The 13846-nt window shown below is 29.0% G+C and overlaps 1 protein-coding gene across 1 annotated transcript in view; it reads right to left on the bottom strand.

Annotated features, from left to right (window-relative positions):
- Positions 1-309: 309 nt before the first annotated feature.
- LOC111618249 (CLIP-associating protein 1-like) overlaps positions 310-13846 on the bottom strand; it is a 184925-nt gene continuing 171388 nt past the window's right edge. Inside the window, exons 25-41 of the mRNA XM_023359738.1 lie at positions 13739-13812; positions 11567-11677; positions 11316-11483; positions 10016-10179; positions 9860-9938; positions 9634-9780; positions 9432-9518; positions 9218-9345; positions 5638-5965; positions 5495-5549; positions 5348-5402; positions 5142-5265; positions 4914-5042; positions 4697-4834; positions 1874-1942; positions 1642-1758; positions 310-681 (exon numbers count right to left, since the gene is read on the bottom strand). Coding sequence (XP_023215506.1) covers positions 571-681; positions 1642-1758; positions 1874-1942; positions 4697-4834; positions 4914-5042; positions 5142-5265; positions 5348-5402; positions 5495-5549; positions 5638-5965; positions 9218-9345; positions 9432-9518; positions 9634-9780; positions 9860-9938; positions 10016-10179; positions 11316-11483; positions 11567-11677; positions 13739-13812 — 2084 coding nt within the window. The 3' untranslated portion in view covers positions 310-570. The remainder of the gene's footprint in view (positions 682-1641; positions 1759-1873; positions 1943-4696; positions 4835-4913; positions 5043-5141; positions 5266-5347; positions 5403-5494; positions 5550-5637; positions 5966-9217; positions 9346-9431; positions 9519-9633; positions 9781-9859; positions 9939-10015; positions 10180-11315; positions 11484-11566; positions 11678-13738; positions 13813-13846) is intronic.

Here is a 13846-nt window from a genome sequence, read left to right as displayed (position 1 = left end):
ATAAACACTATAGCACTCGACAAACTTTGATCACAATTAGCTACCACTGATGGATAAACTTCTTTTATAACAAATGAGTAAACACAAGTTTCGTAGATTGTACAACGGTAAATCCTTATCCTTCTAAATCGAAAATGTATCTCTACAAAAAAATGTTTCATTTTTCCTTAAAGATGAAGGTGACTTTATTTTGAAAAATCCTATTTGATTTTAAGACGGGTGTTTGATGTGAGATTGCAGTCTGTTGCAAAAGGAGACATAAAAAAAATTTTAGTTTTCATGATGCGAGAGGCACTCTCCTTATCGTCATTGTTTTCCCTCCGCAGAACTGGAATGAAGAAAGAAATTTTCTTGGTCCTGATTACGTTATTGCAACAAAGCTACGCTCGGAGTTTTGGAAACGAGCATCATATTTTCTTTGCATCCACGCGACACAATCCGTCAAAATATTATGCCAAAGATTACCGGAAATACCGGAATTTCTCGGCGGACCATAATCTCCGTCGTCCAACATGGGTGAAAACGCTATTTAGCAATGCCTCAAGTAAACACTGCAGGATGCATTTCACATTAGTGACTACTTGAAGACGATGATGGTGCATTGGCTGGTGAACTTGGAGAACTGGCGGGAGTGCTAGTCTGCGACTGAGCTCTTTTGATGTAGAGATTCAATAACTTCATCTGAAAGGAACAATTTTTGATTTTTACTGTTTAATGATATTATTATTATGCAAATAAAAATAAATCAAAACAACATATCAATGATTATTCTATTAAATTTAAAACATGTTTTTTAAATCATTTGAGATACAAATTTCATTCTATCAGTAACTTATCTTCATGTATGAAGTAATACAATGTGATGCAAGAAAACAAATATAAAATTTTAATACCTATTTGCATTAATAATGTGTTTTTATTACTTATCTTTACTTAAAATTGTTCTCTCTAATCTTGAAATACTGTATATCAAAATCATATAAAAAGGATATGTATTTCCTTTAACATAACAAAACTATTTTTAAAATATTAGTATGAAAGGAGTGTTGAGTGACTGATTAATGAGTCTAAAGGCACAACAAATTACTGTAAGTATACAACTCATATATACTGCTAACAGTCTATAACACTATCAGTAATATCCTCACTAATATAGCACTAACATAATGCACTCATCACTGGCAACAAGCTTTTCAAAAAAAATCTTTTAGGCATCAATTTCATCAACAGCCTATTTAGAGGATAATAGAATGATTTCCACAGACACTAAAATATCACCAAATTCATTAAAATGCAATGCTTTGCATACAAAACTTGCTTTCTGATTCAAAAAACTGCCTTCTGGAAAAAAGAAATTAACAGCAAAGAGGCAGTTCCTTCAGAAACAAATCACTTTAAAGCAATCGTCAGCAGCTTAACTAAAGCAACTTTACTAGACAAAACACAAAATATGTTAATATTTACAGCCTTTAATATTCAACATAACTGTACATGTTGAATATTAGAGGCTGTATCTATTAACATATTACTAATGCACATTATTAAAAACATATTATTAACGCACTAGTATTATCAAACAACCTTAAACTTGCAGATTATTTGGTTTAATATTTAAATTATTAAGTTCAAAATGAAACTAACCTTGCTACCATTTAATGATGTTAAATGCGACTTCATGACTTCTCCTACAGCACAATGAATAGCAACCATACAAAATACTGCACCTTTTCTCACCGAACTTTCTGTATTATCATATGCCTGAAATTAACCATTATAAATTTGCTGTTAATTATTGTAAAATATAAGTTGTTTTAATTTTTTAATGTCAAATTAAATGTATACAACATAAAAAAAAACATAATAATCATCTCACTTTAAGAAGTGGAGGCATTATCTCGGGAAGTAGGTGTGCTGTTATGTTCTTCGGTTGCTGTTCAACAAGCTGAAAAGATGCAGAAATATGATGAATTTAATGATTTTGGATTGTTTTATGGTTACCATTTACTTCATAACTCAACAATTATTTTCCAAAATCTGGGTTTTTAAAACTATCAAAAAGAAAAATTGATAAAATATATATTTTCATTACTGCAATCATGAAAAGATTGGCATGACTCATGATAAACAAAACAAAAAACACAAAAAAATGAATTATTGTAATAATTTGTGATATCATCAACAGAAATCCTATAAAAAACAGAAATTTCAAATGTTTGTCATCAGAAGTTCAGTATCTTTATATTTTCCACACCAAAATTGACATTTAACTTATATTCTTTAACACTGATTCATATTATTCTTGTGCACTAAAAGAGCTAACACCTTTCATTTTGCTAATTGTTTTAGTACTGCAACAAAGCCTTATACTCTTGAACACTACTGTGAAATGATTATACATTATGAAAACTTCAGAAAATGCACAAACAGTAGCATCAAGCTTGAAACTGTACCAAGACATATGCATATGCTAATTCTGAACATAAGCCACTTTAAGCAAACTTGTAGTATAGTTACAGATCATAGTCCAGGTTGCCCTTTTCTTTACAACATTAAAGTTTTGGCATAGCTTCCATTAATATTCATATACAAGCATATACATTTCCACATATTCTTATAAGCAATTCAGGGCATGTTTCAAAAATGAGAAATCAAGCAATTTTTACATATAAAAGTTTTATTTGTGCAGAAATAAGTTATGAAGTAGCAAGGCAATGTAGACTGCAGCAGTCACAAATACAGTGGAACCTCTATATTCATCATTACTCTGTTCCTAAGGACCTAACGAATATGGAATATGACAAATATAGAAACAATTTTTCTCATAATAAATAACTGATATTCAATTAATCCATTCCCATCCTGAAAGAAAGGTACAAGAATAAAAATTATGTTGTTTGTAAAACTTTATCTTTATTGTACTAAATAAATATAGTATAGTGGTAGAAGGGGAAGAACAGTATTATAAATATAGTATAATTGTTTAGAAGAAGACATATCAATTAAAACATTAGGTAATTCCAATTATGATCTTGGGGTCTGTTTTGCTGATGATTCAGTAGCACTCGATTTAATAGAGAACTTGTCCAGTGTTGTGTGTTTGTATCTGCTTTTGAAAACATTTCTGAAGGAGGCAATTACATTATCATTAAATGTATTTGTATTTTGGTTGACTATAGCAAACATTTGGGTGCACCTTTGGAGCAACTGGAACTTGGTTTCTCACATTGATAATTTTTCAATAACTCAACAACACACACGATGACCACACAAAGCAGATTGATTAACTAAAGCTAGCTAACATGGCTAGCTGATCAGCATGGGCGTGCCATTGTAGTGCCACTTCCAGTGTTGGGAATGATGATGAATACAGAAAATACTGAAGAATATGGAAAAATAAAAAAAGTCATCAAAATGTGATGAATATCGAATATTACGAATATAGAGGTTCCACTGGAACCTCTATATTCGATATTCATCACATTTTGATGACTTGAATTTGTTCATTGAATTTTACACACTCTTTCAGCTGTTACCTGCAACTGGTACAACGATATTAAATTTATGCCAAAACAAACCACAAATGCTTGAGCACATTTTATGGACTGATAAGGCATTTTTTCCCAGAATAAAATGTGTAAATGCTGTATTATGCACCACTGAACACAGAATGCTCAATGCAAAATACATCATATATCTTTCACATAATGTCTAGTATGGCATCCGCAACGAGTAAGTTTTTGGTTTCATATTCAATGAAATCCTGACTAATGACCACAGTCTTAATCTTGATAGTGGACAAATAGCTAGATGACTTTCTACTGAAGCAACTATGGCCAGTTTGCTACAGTAGTATGCCACACAAGCTAATTCCTGGACAAATGTGTATCAGTGGCTCACATAGCAGTTTCATAGGACAATGTAGTCTAATTTCATGCCCATTATGTTCTCCAGACTTCACCCAACTAGAGTTTTTCCTATAGGGATTGCATAAAAAAATCAATTTACAATGCATATCTAGCAGCACCATGTGGCATTAGAGAGCCAAAGATGTAAATACAAGAGGCTTATAGGACAGCGACACTAGGTATGCTACATGTCACCTGTAACACCATTCTAATATCTACACCTTTGTATTTCCCCAGGTCACAGTCGTTTTGAACATACACCATAACAAAATAAATCTAAATGTTTTTGTATTAATTTAGGCAATGTTGACTTTTATCTCTTACAGCCAGAGATTCCTTATGTATTATGCTAAATCATTTTAAAATGATTCTTTTCTGTTATCCTTATGCTCAGGAGAGAGAAAAATGCTTGCATTACCTTGAAACTATTGCACTATTTACAAATATACTTTTTTTGAATAAATTAATTTTACCATAAATAATGCAATAAAAGTAATGCACCATATGCATGATGGAAAACTCTTGTTTTTCCCTGAATAAATGTTAAAGTGAACCCAAACAGGAAAGAACTAAAAAGTTAAATCTTGATTTAGATCATTTTAATTACAAACGATTCTGACTCTCCAGAAACTGTACTTATTACTGACATTTTTATATATATTTCTCTCAAATTCTAACCTATCTTTACGTTAATCTTCCCTCTTTAAACAATAATATGCTATGCTCTAAACATAAGAATATTTATTATAAAATACTAATTTAATTATGAAATAATGAAAACAAAATTTTACCTTTGTAAGCATTTTGATAGCAGCCTGATTCATTGGAAATTCTCCAGTCATGATGATTGGTTTTAAAGTTCTGAAGCACTGCTCAGGAGGAAGTACATTAGCAGCAATTGCTGAACATATTTCAGCTGCCCTTGAAACCTAAAGAATACAATTAATTTTTACTTATATTATGTATACATTAATATATTAAAAAAAGTACTTCATTAACAAAACTTACTTCTTTTTCTTCATCTTTGTGAGCTTCTAAAATTTTTAAAATAGTAAATTCTACATAATCTTGAAACCACTGAGATTGTCTTTTCAGCAATTCACATAAAGCTTTCACAGCCATAGCTCTAATGGACCCCTACAAATTATCATAAAGTAAATAAATTATTAGAAAATCTCATATTTATATTCTTTCCTTTACAGTTATTTTAATATTTAACTCTCAAGTACATCTTACATTTTGATCTCCAATAGTTTCCATCAGCAGTCTAAGAATGTTACGGAAGTTTTCTTCCCATAAAGGCGAGCCTTCTCTTGCCAAGTAAACCAATTGAGAAAGTGCTTGTTGCCGTTGTTCATTTCTGGAAATTAATTATTTTGATAGTAATTAATTTATATATCATTAAATTTTTCATTTATAGTTTATAAAAATAAAATATTCACCTTGTATTGTGATAGTTGAGTTCTGTTATAATGTACTGAAAAGCTGCATCGTGTCCTAAATAATCATTTAAAACAATTTGTAATAAATCCTTTTATTCATAATAAAATAATTCTTTAAAAACAATGCTAAAGAAATAATTTACAAACCTTCTATATCATTACTTCCAAAGATACTGGGTTTATCGAAACCATTTCTACTGTCCTAATTAAAATAATTTCAATATTAAATTCTTAATGATTCTGGTTAGTTTATCTTATAGAACAGCAGTTAAAATAAAGAAATAACCTACTTGATCGTGAAACATGAGATTCTGATAGCTTAACGGTGATCTCTTAGCTGGCGACGAATCGTTACTCGAAAACATTTCTATTCGCTCTTCTAAAGTATCTAGTTTTCCATCAACATTTTGACTGGAGTCGGTGGAGAGACTATCTCGCGACCTCTCATTTAATTTTCGACAGTTTTCATAGTAATCGTGATCAAGACTACCTAAACTATATTTTTGGATTTCTGCTGAAGTTTGTTTCAGTGAATTGTAAATTTCTTCTGGATTCATATTTTCTGTATCATCTAAATCAAAGGAACGAGTCTGCGGTGTACTTGTTCTAAGAGGAACTCTATAAAAAAAAAAAAAACATTACATTATTCTTATATATCTATATATATATAAAAATGGACGTGTGTGTGTCCCTATATTTCACTTTTCCGCAAAAACTACACATCGCATGTGAATGGTGTTTGTATGTGGTGGTAGCCCCAAGTCTCCATCTGTGCATAGGGGTGGTCGCGTCTCAATAGCTATAAGGGTGTGGGAGATATGAGGCTGAAAGTGGTTGAAAGTGGCTTTCTATTTCAAATGTTTTGTTCGAATTTGTTCAAATTAAATTCGAACATAAAATTCGAATATTGGTTTGATTATAGAACGATTGTAAACGTTCCAGAAACGTTGAAAATAGTTCGTTTGACTAAACGTAAAAATTCTCTAATTAGTCTGGAAACGGGGGACCTAATTCTTGCATTCTGTGAAAACGGGTAAGATTAGCTATAATGTAATTATCTTAATCTTCACTATCGTTACTTTTTGCCCACAAATAAAAACCCAGTGAAGCAGGTCCTTGCAGCTAGATTCTAGATTACTTAGAAAAAAGTCTTTTATATATATAAAAAACTATATTACATACAAATGTACGAACAAATAAAAACCCAGCAAAGCGGGTCCTTGCAGCTAGTTAAAAATACTTAAAATTGACACTTTAATACATCTGTGATTATGCTAATAACAAATTTACATATAAAAATGAGCAATTATTTATTGTCATTGTCACAATGCCAGGCTGCAATTTTTAGTCATATTTTTAATAATTTTTTAATTTAATATATATGCTCTCCACCTCAAATTAGTAGTGTCTTGTTCCTCTAGCAATAGAATATTGCCATTCATCTATATAACTCGCATGATCTGGTCGAAAATGTTTGTGTTACATTTTTAAATAGTAACTGTAAAACTATACAAGGTTAGTGTGACGTATCTATATAACTCCTTTCAGTGGAAAATTTCTTAATTGAAATAACATTTCCAGTTTGTATCAGTTCAAATATAGTTAATCAAGCCTCCTGCCCCTCATCTTCCCATATCTGGTCTCAGCTTTCATATATCTAACTCTGATCTCAAGATTAAGGAAAGACAGATGGACAAACAGACAACAGTGGGAATTTATAGATCTACAATTTTTTCAAATTGCAGCCCAGAAACTAATTTAGGTAAGCATTTATTCTAACTTAAATTTTATCCAATGTTTTATGTATTTGTTCAGAGTTTTATTGTTAATGCTCAGGGAGGAGATCCATTGTCAGATATTTCCTACTGTAAATAAGATAAATATTTCTTTCCTTCAACAAATATTTTCTTTAATATTTTTCTGAATTAAATTATAATATAATTATTATTCTGATATTTGAATTAGGTATGAAAACTGTTATATTTAATATATTACAAACTTTAAAATAAATATTTAGTTTTGAGTTAGCATAAGTTTAAATTTTGTAAGAGATTTTATTTTGTAAGAAATTTTGTAAGAGATTTAATTTTATTATTATAAGTCAGGAACAATCTTACACTCATGCAACAAAAACTCTTCCAACCTTTACTTGGAGATTATTAAAAGAATGATAGTCAAAGCTCTTTATAACAGAAATCATCTTATAATGAAAAGATAATCATGTTTTACTCTCAATTATTTCAGACTGGAGCAACAGTATTAAAAATTCTTCAAAGTACCTTCTAATATAAAACTCCAGTACATTCTGATTCTAAAAAATCGTAGATTTGATGAAGATCTAGAGAGAAGGATTGAAAATGTTACTCTGTATATGAGTAAGCAAGTACTTAAGTTTTTTAAGATAATCATGACTTGGTTGAGGCAATGTATTTTAATACAGCTTTGAAAACTGTATAACAAATTATTCTATAAAGAAAAACACTTTACAACAAAATGAATTTTTTTAAATAAAAGGGTATAAATAAATTATTACAATGAAAAGAAACTTCCCCACAAACAGAGAAAACACTGCTACAGTTCTACATACAATATATTAATGTATTTCTGTACTGTACTTATTTCCTTCCTCCAAAAATGAACACTTTCATTATTACTTAAAAACTTAACAGTAAATTAATATGCATTCATAAACAGTTCTATCACGCCTTAAAGACACTAAAATGAACCAAATCAAGGGCTAACTCTAGTTGTGCAGACTATATGTTACAAGAACATATATTATGCAGTGTATGTGTACAACAAAGCTGGCAGATACGGTATATACTATAAGCACAAAAAGAGTCAAATTACACCTGTGTGCTTGTTAGCACTTTACTTGACTTCATGATTTGTTAAAAATGCGTCTATCTTGATTTGTTTTGATGCCACTTTTCTGCCTATTGAATACAACATCCTGATATTAGCAATGTCATCTACTGTATAGCCTATACATTTATGCTGAAATGTGTTAGGAAGGTTTTTCAAGACTTGGAAAGCACTTTGGCCTCTCTAAATTTCAGCACCACACTTGGACCAGAGTCAATGTTCACTAGGTGGCTTCTCCTCAATCATATTGGCCTGCTAACTCTCTATACAATTTTTCAAACAATAGAATTGTTGCTTTTTATACAGATTGTACATATCCCAGATTAGCAGGTGCATCATCAAATTCTATAGATTCCCAGAAACACCCAAATATTAATTAACATTGAAAAAAAAACACAATGTTTACAATACATGGGGGCTAGAAAAAAAATCTGTTGTTCCAAGTTAGGGATTCGATAAAAAGAGGTAAAATTACATTGATTTGGCAGGATCTAGAAAAAAAAATCCTTTATAGCGAGAAATCTGTTGTTCCGTGATCCATTAATATCAGATTCTACTGTAGTTAATATATTTATTAAATACTTTCATGTTTATAGCTGTTTCAGATGAAAATGATTCCTATTCCAATGATAACGGCAGCATAGTTGGTTCCATATATTAGCAGCATGACTACTAGTTTTTAAAATATTTCCTTTTGTAAATTTATGAACTTTTTTCAATATGGAAAAGTTTATCATCTTACACAAAGTTTATCATTTTTAACTGTAGATCATCAAAACATCTTACTAATTAAAAATTTTTTTAAAATTGCATTTCTTTATCTTTGCTTGTAGGCTATAAATAGTTTTTGAAATATTACTACAGTATCTCTATGCGTCTTTACTTTTCATTAATATATAGTAGCTTCTATGTATTCTTATATGTTCATAAATTATTAAGATAACAATAGTAATCTTCCTGAATACAAAGAGAGATTAATTGTATTTTAGTGACTCAAATTCTTACCTTCCAATGTTGTTAGAAGATTGCAAATATGATACAATAGGACTCGGTGGACTATGAAGGCTAAAAGAGGAGCTTTCGACATTACTGTGCCTCCTCAATTGAGAATTCAACAATCTAAAAGCACTATCCTAAAATAAACAGAATTTTAAAAATTACTATTCAGTTAAAACTATTACATGTATTTATTTTATACAATTATTAAAATAAAGATTACCTGCAAATTTTTAGGAATATGAGTGAGCAATATAGAAAATTCTGGACTGTTTAAATTAAATGTGGCAATTATTACTTCTTGGGCACACTAAAACAAAACAAAACAGCATAGAAATTAATCACAATTAATTTTAGAAATTCATACATTAAAAAAAAAATGCAGAAATAATATAATTTACATTAATTTTGAAATATGGTTTTACCTTTCTTAATTCACTGCTTTTTGGATCTGCCGTCCAAGTAATTATTTTTGTGATAGCCAATTTTGTTTCTGTGCTAGAACTAGAAAATTCACTCGGATCCATTATCCGAAGCAATGAATGAAGGTAATTAAGTAGAGATAACTTTACCTAAGTTCAGAAAAAGCTGTTTTAGTACAAATACACTTATAAAAATTAAATTAACAATCACTTCATCAGTCTTTCTTACCCTTAAATTAGGAGTTTGTGTTTGATCATTCAAGAATCTCATAACAACATTAAATTGTTCATCACATGGAAAAGAATCTCTGAAGAGGAAAAATTATTATGAGTAAACCTTAAAGATGTGTAACTGATAAATATTATTGTTAAAACTTTACTGTACCTGACCAAGTCAAGTGTTTTTTGAATTTTGTTCTGTACAGAACCAAGAAGGTCTGTCCCAGTTTTAACAAATAATCTAGTCATAAGTATATATAACCAACCTTGGAGATCCATTCTATGTACATGTATTAATTCGTGCAATGTATCCAAAAATAATGTAAAAACCTAAATGATAATGACAATATATTTAATAATATAAACTTTAACAGTTATCTGTAAAGTACATTAAAATATATTTGACAACTTTAGAACACATGATTAAACTAATATTGTTAAAGTAATTGCTGACTGTTTTGAATTATTATAGTAATGTATTAAAATTTTACAGAAATAAAAAATGACATATAAAATAAAACCTGATATATGTTAGTAATCAAATGATACAATTGGATTCTTATTGAGCTACAATATAACTAGTTGATGATTAAGATATTAAGTAATTTGGAGTAGATGTAGTCAGTTAAGCTCATGTTAGACTTAGTCATTAAATCTGGAAGACTGGACAGAAGTTCAAGTTTAATAATTAACAGGTGCTGCACAATAAGCAAGAGTTTTGGGTTCAAGTCACCTCCAGACAATCTTTTCTTCCAAAGTATTCTAAATTAAAATTAATTTATTTCTAATGATAAAATTTAACCCAAAATGGCATCTTAACTACCCACCTCTATTCCAAATTACTTACCATCTTAAAAATTAGCAGTATTGTATCCTGATGAAAATCCAGCTATAGGCTATTATTTGATTATTAAAAATTAATTCAACAACAAAACATAGTGGCACAAACTGACATTTAATTGTTTAGTTATAATCTTGTAAGTTGTACTCAATCTGGGGCCATAGTCAACTACTATGCATTTACAATTTTGAATTTTTTTTTGTAGTTGCATTCCTATGTTCCTAGCCAATACTTTCTTAAGGTTCTCTTCTATGGTATGTGCTAATGTGGGTATTAGTTTGCCACTGTAACCATGATCTATTGTGATAATTTTATAGGTTCTAACTCTTGCATAATGTCTTTGATATTAGAGCAATGCATTTTAGCAATTAGAGCAACTACAAACTAAAATCAAAATCGTAAACACAGTAGTTGACTACGATTCCAGATTGGGTACAACTTACAAGATTATAACCAAACAATTAAAAGCCAGTTTAGCCTATAAATGCAACCCAACTGTGTACATAGTGACACTAAAGAACATTTGAATATTTATAATTTAAATTTAAAGAACAGTTATGTAATTTAAATATATTGTGACAAAAATTTGAATTGTACTTATTGAATACTGAAAATATATTATTACCTTAGTGTGAGGATCCATAAACAATTTTGTAAAAATATCTGTAACTCTCTTTAATTCGCCAAGAGAAAGCATCCGCGAAGAACGTAAAAATGCCTGCAAACCTAAAAGTCCTTCTTTCCTCTCAGACCAATGTATGCTGCATAAATTATGTATTATCTCTGAAACATCCTGGAATATTTAAAAAATTTGATTATAAATCTATAAAAATCTTATATTTATAAATAAATATATTAATTATACATTGTACTTACATCTATGTTTCTACCAAATGAACTAAAAGATCTATCAGAACATACACTTGAAGTCTCACTTTCATCAGATTGATCATCAAATGCATTATATCTTCTTCTAAGCGGTATCTGCTAAAGGAATGAAAATTAATTTTTTCAAAACACAAGAAATTGTTAAATAATTAAATTAGAAATGAATTAATTAGTAACAGTAAAATTTATAGATGAAGAAGAGCCCATAAAGAATAGATTGACTCTACTGGTACTGATAGTATTTTGACAATTGGAAAGAGATATGAAGACTTCAATATGTTTTTGCATTACTTTTCTGTAATTTTTTATAACATACATTATTATTTTATAATTTTATATATTATAAAGTACAAAATGTGGATTTTTATGTATTTATAATCTTATATAAAAAACAAAACAGTATCATCACACTAATACCTTTAAATGTAGTATACTTTTAATTATACTTTAATATTTTTGGTCATTTTTAATGACCTCCTTCAAAGAAGAAAATGTTTTGAATGAAATCAAATCTATTGGTACTTATTTAACATCATAGCATGATGTTAAATAAGTACCAATAGATTAATTTCATTTCTGATGTCTTTGTGTCTCAGAGTTTTTAATTCAATACTTGTTTAAGTTTCTGCTTTAACAGGTTTTAATTAATACAGATTAATAAAAAAAAAATATATATATAAGTTTCTTTTTATGTCTCACAAGTTTCCACCTTAGACAGGATAGTTTGTGGTAAAAATTTGATAGTATTGCCGAAATATTTGCAATTTTCTAGCTTTCCAAAGTTTGTCTTAGAATAATTTTACCTCTGCATAGGCTTTACTATATATGCATTTTCCTAAACTTTAAAATGAATAATAATTTTTATAGTTATTTGATCATCATCATCATAGATAATATTTCAAATTTAAAAATAATACAGTTTTTTTTTTTTAAATCACCATCAAGTGAAATATTTATATGTTGGTAGAGAAAGCAATTAAAAATAAGCATGTTTTATGCATTTCATCCAGTTATTTTATCAATGTGTGCTGTACATTATTAGCTTTAGTGATTCCCCTAGCTTGTTTGTGTTTGTGCAAACCAGTTTCGTCAAAACTAATATCTAGGAATGCAGGAAATAAGAAGGAAAGTACTAAAAACTATTTTCTTTTTTTACTTGGTGAGTTGGGTTAAGTCCTAAAAAGAGGGAAATGGATTGTACTCTCAAGGAAAATTTTTTATGGCTTTCATGGCTTACAAGGACTATGTGAACCTATTGGTATTTAAGAATCAGCAAAGAAGTCGACAATTGTTTTTCATAGTAAACTTTTTCGATAAATATGTTAACTTTTCAAATGTTCAGGTGTAAACCATAAAAATTTACTATTCTGTTGATATGAAAGTGTTATTGCAGATTAATAAACAAAATCTGCTACCTCATTTAACTCTGGTCATAAATATTCTTGTTAACAAGAGCTATTCTTCATATTAAAACCTATTAATGTTATCAAGTCCCATGTGAATGTCTTTTTTTCAATCTAGCCTGGAAACAATGGATCTAATAATTATTGCCCTTCATTATAAATATTTATCTATTTATCTAACATGCAATAATACAATGCAAAATTTATTGAAGCCAATTCATTTCAATAAATTATTTTCTTTGTATCTGAGATCATATTTTTTTTATTAATTATCAATATGATCTCAAATACAAAGAAAATAATTTATTAAACTTAATCTTTTTTCTTGTGTTATCCAAAATAGGATTAAAAAAGCTCAAATTTGAAATTTTGCTTTTGTTTCATCCATCTGCTTTGGATAATGTCAGTTCTATCTGCTTGTGATTTCATTAAAGTGCACTTTATATGGATAAAATTCAAATTTAGTAGATTGTTACTTGATTTAACCAACAACTGATAAAATCAGCATTATCCAATTCACAGGTTTTACCATAATATACACACTCAAAATCTATTCTTACTGTATGATTTATCATATTTTCTCTATGCTTTTAATTTGTTTTCAATCAAATATAACATGCAAAATAGCTTGAATCTGCTCTTATATAAAAAAAAAAAAATAATAAGAATAGATTCAATTTAGCTAAATTAATCAAATTTAAATTAACCAGATTTGACTATTTTTAATTAATATTCTTTATATTAAAATAAAACTAACCAGAGCATCAGCCATAGCAATTTCTGCTTCTTTACTCTGTTGCAGAATTCTTTCTGCCATGAGAGGAGGACTTGCTAAACAAACAGTTTTGATAATTAACAAATAGTA

This window comes from Centruroides sculpturatus, unplaced genomic scaffold (genome assembly GCF_000671375.1).
Source record: "Centruroides sculpturatus isolate CEXI.00-Female unplaced genomic scaffold, Cexi_2.0 scaffold69, whole genome shotgun sequence".
Classification (NCBI taxonomy): Eukaryota; Metazoa; Arthropoda; class Arachnida; order Scorpiones; family Buthidae; genus Centruroides; species Centruroides sculpturatus.
The sequence above is the reverse complement of the archived record's forward strand: the minus strand, read 5'-3'. Positions and strand labels throughout refer to the sequence as shown.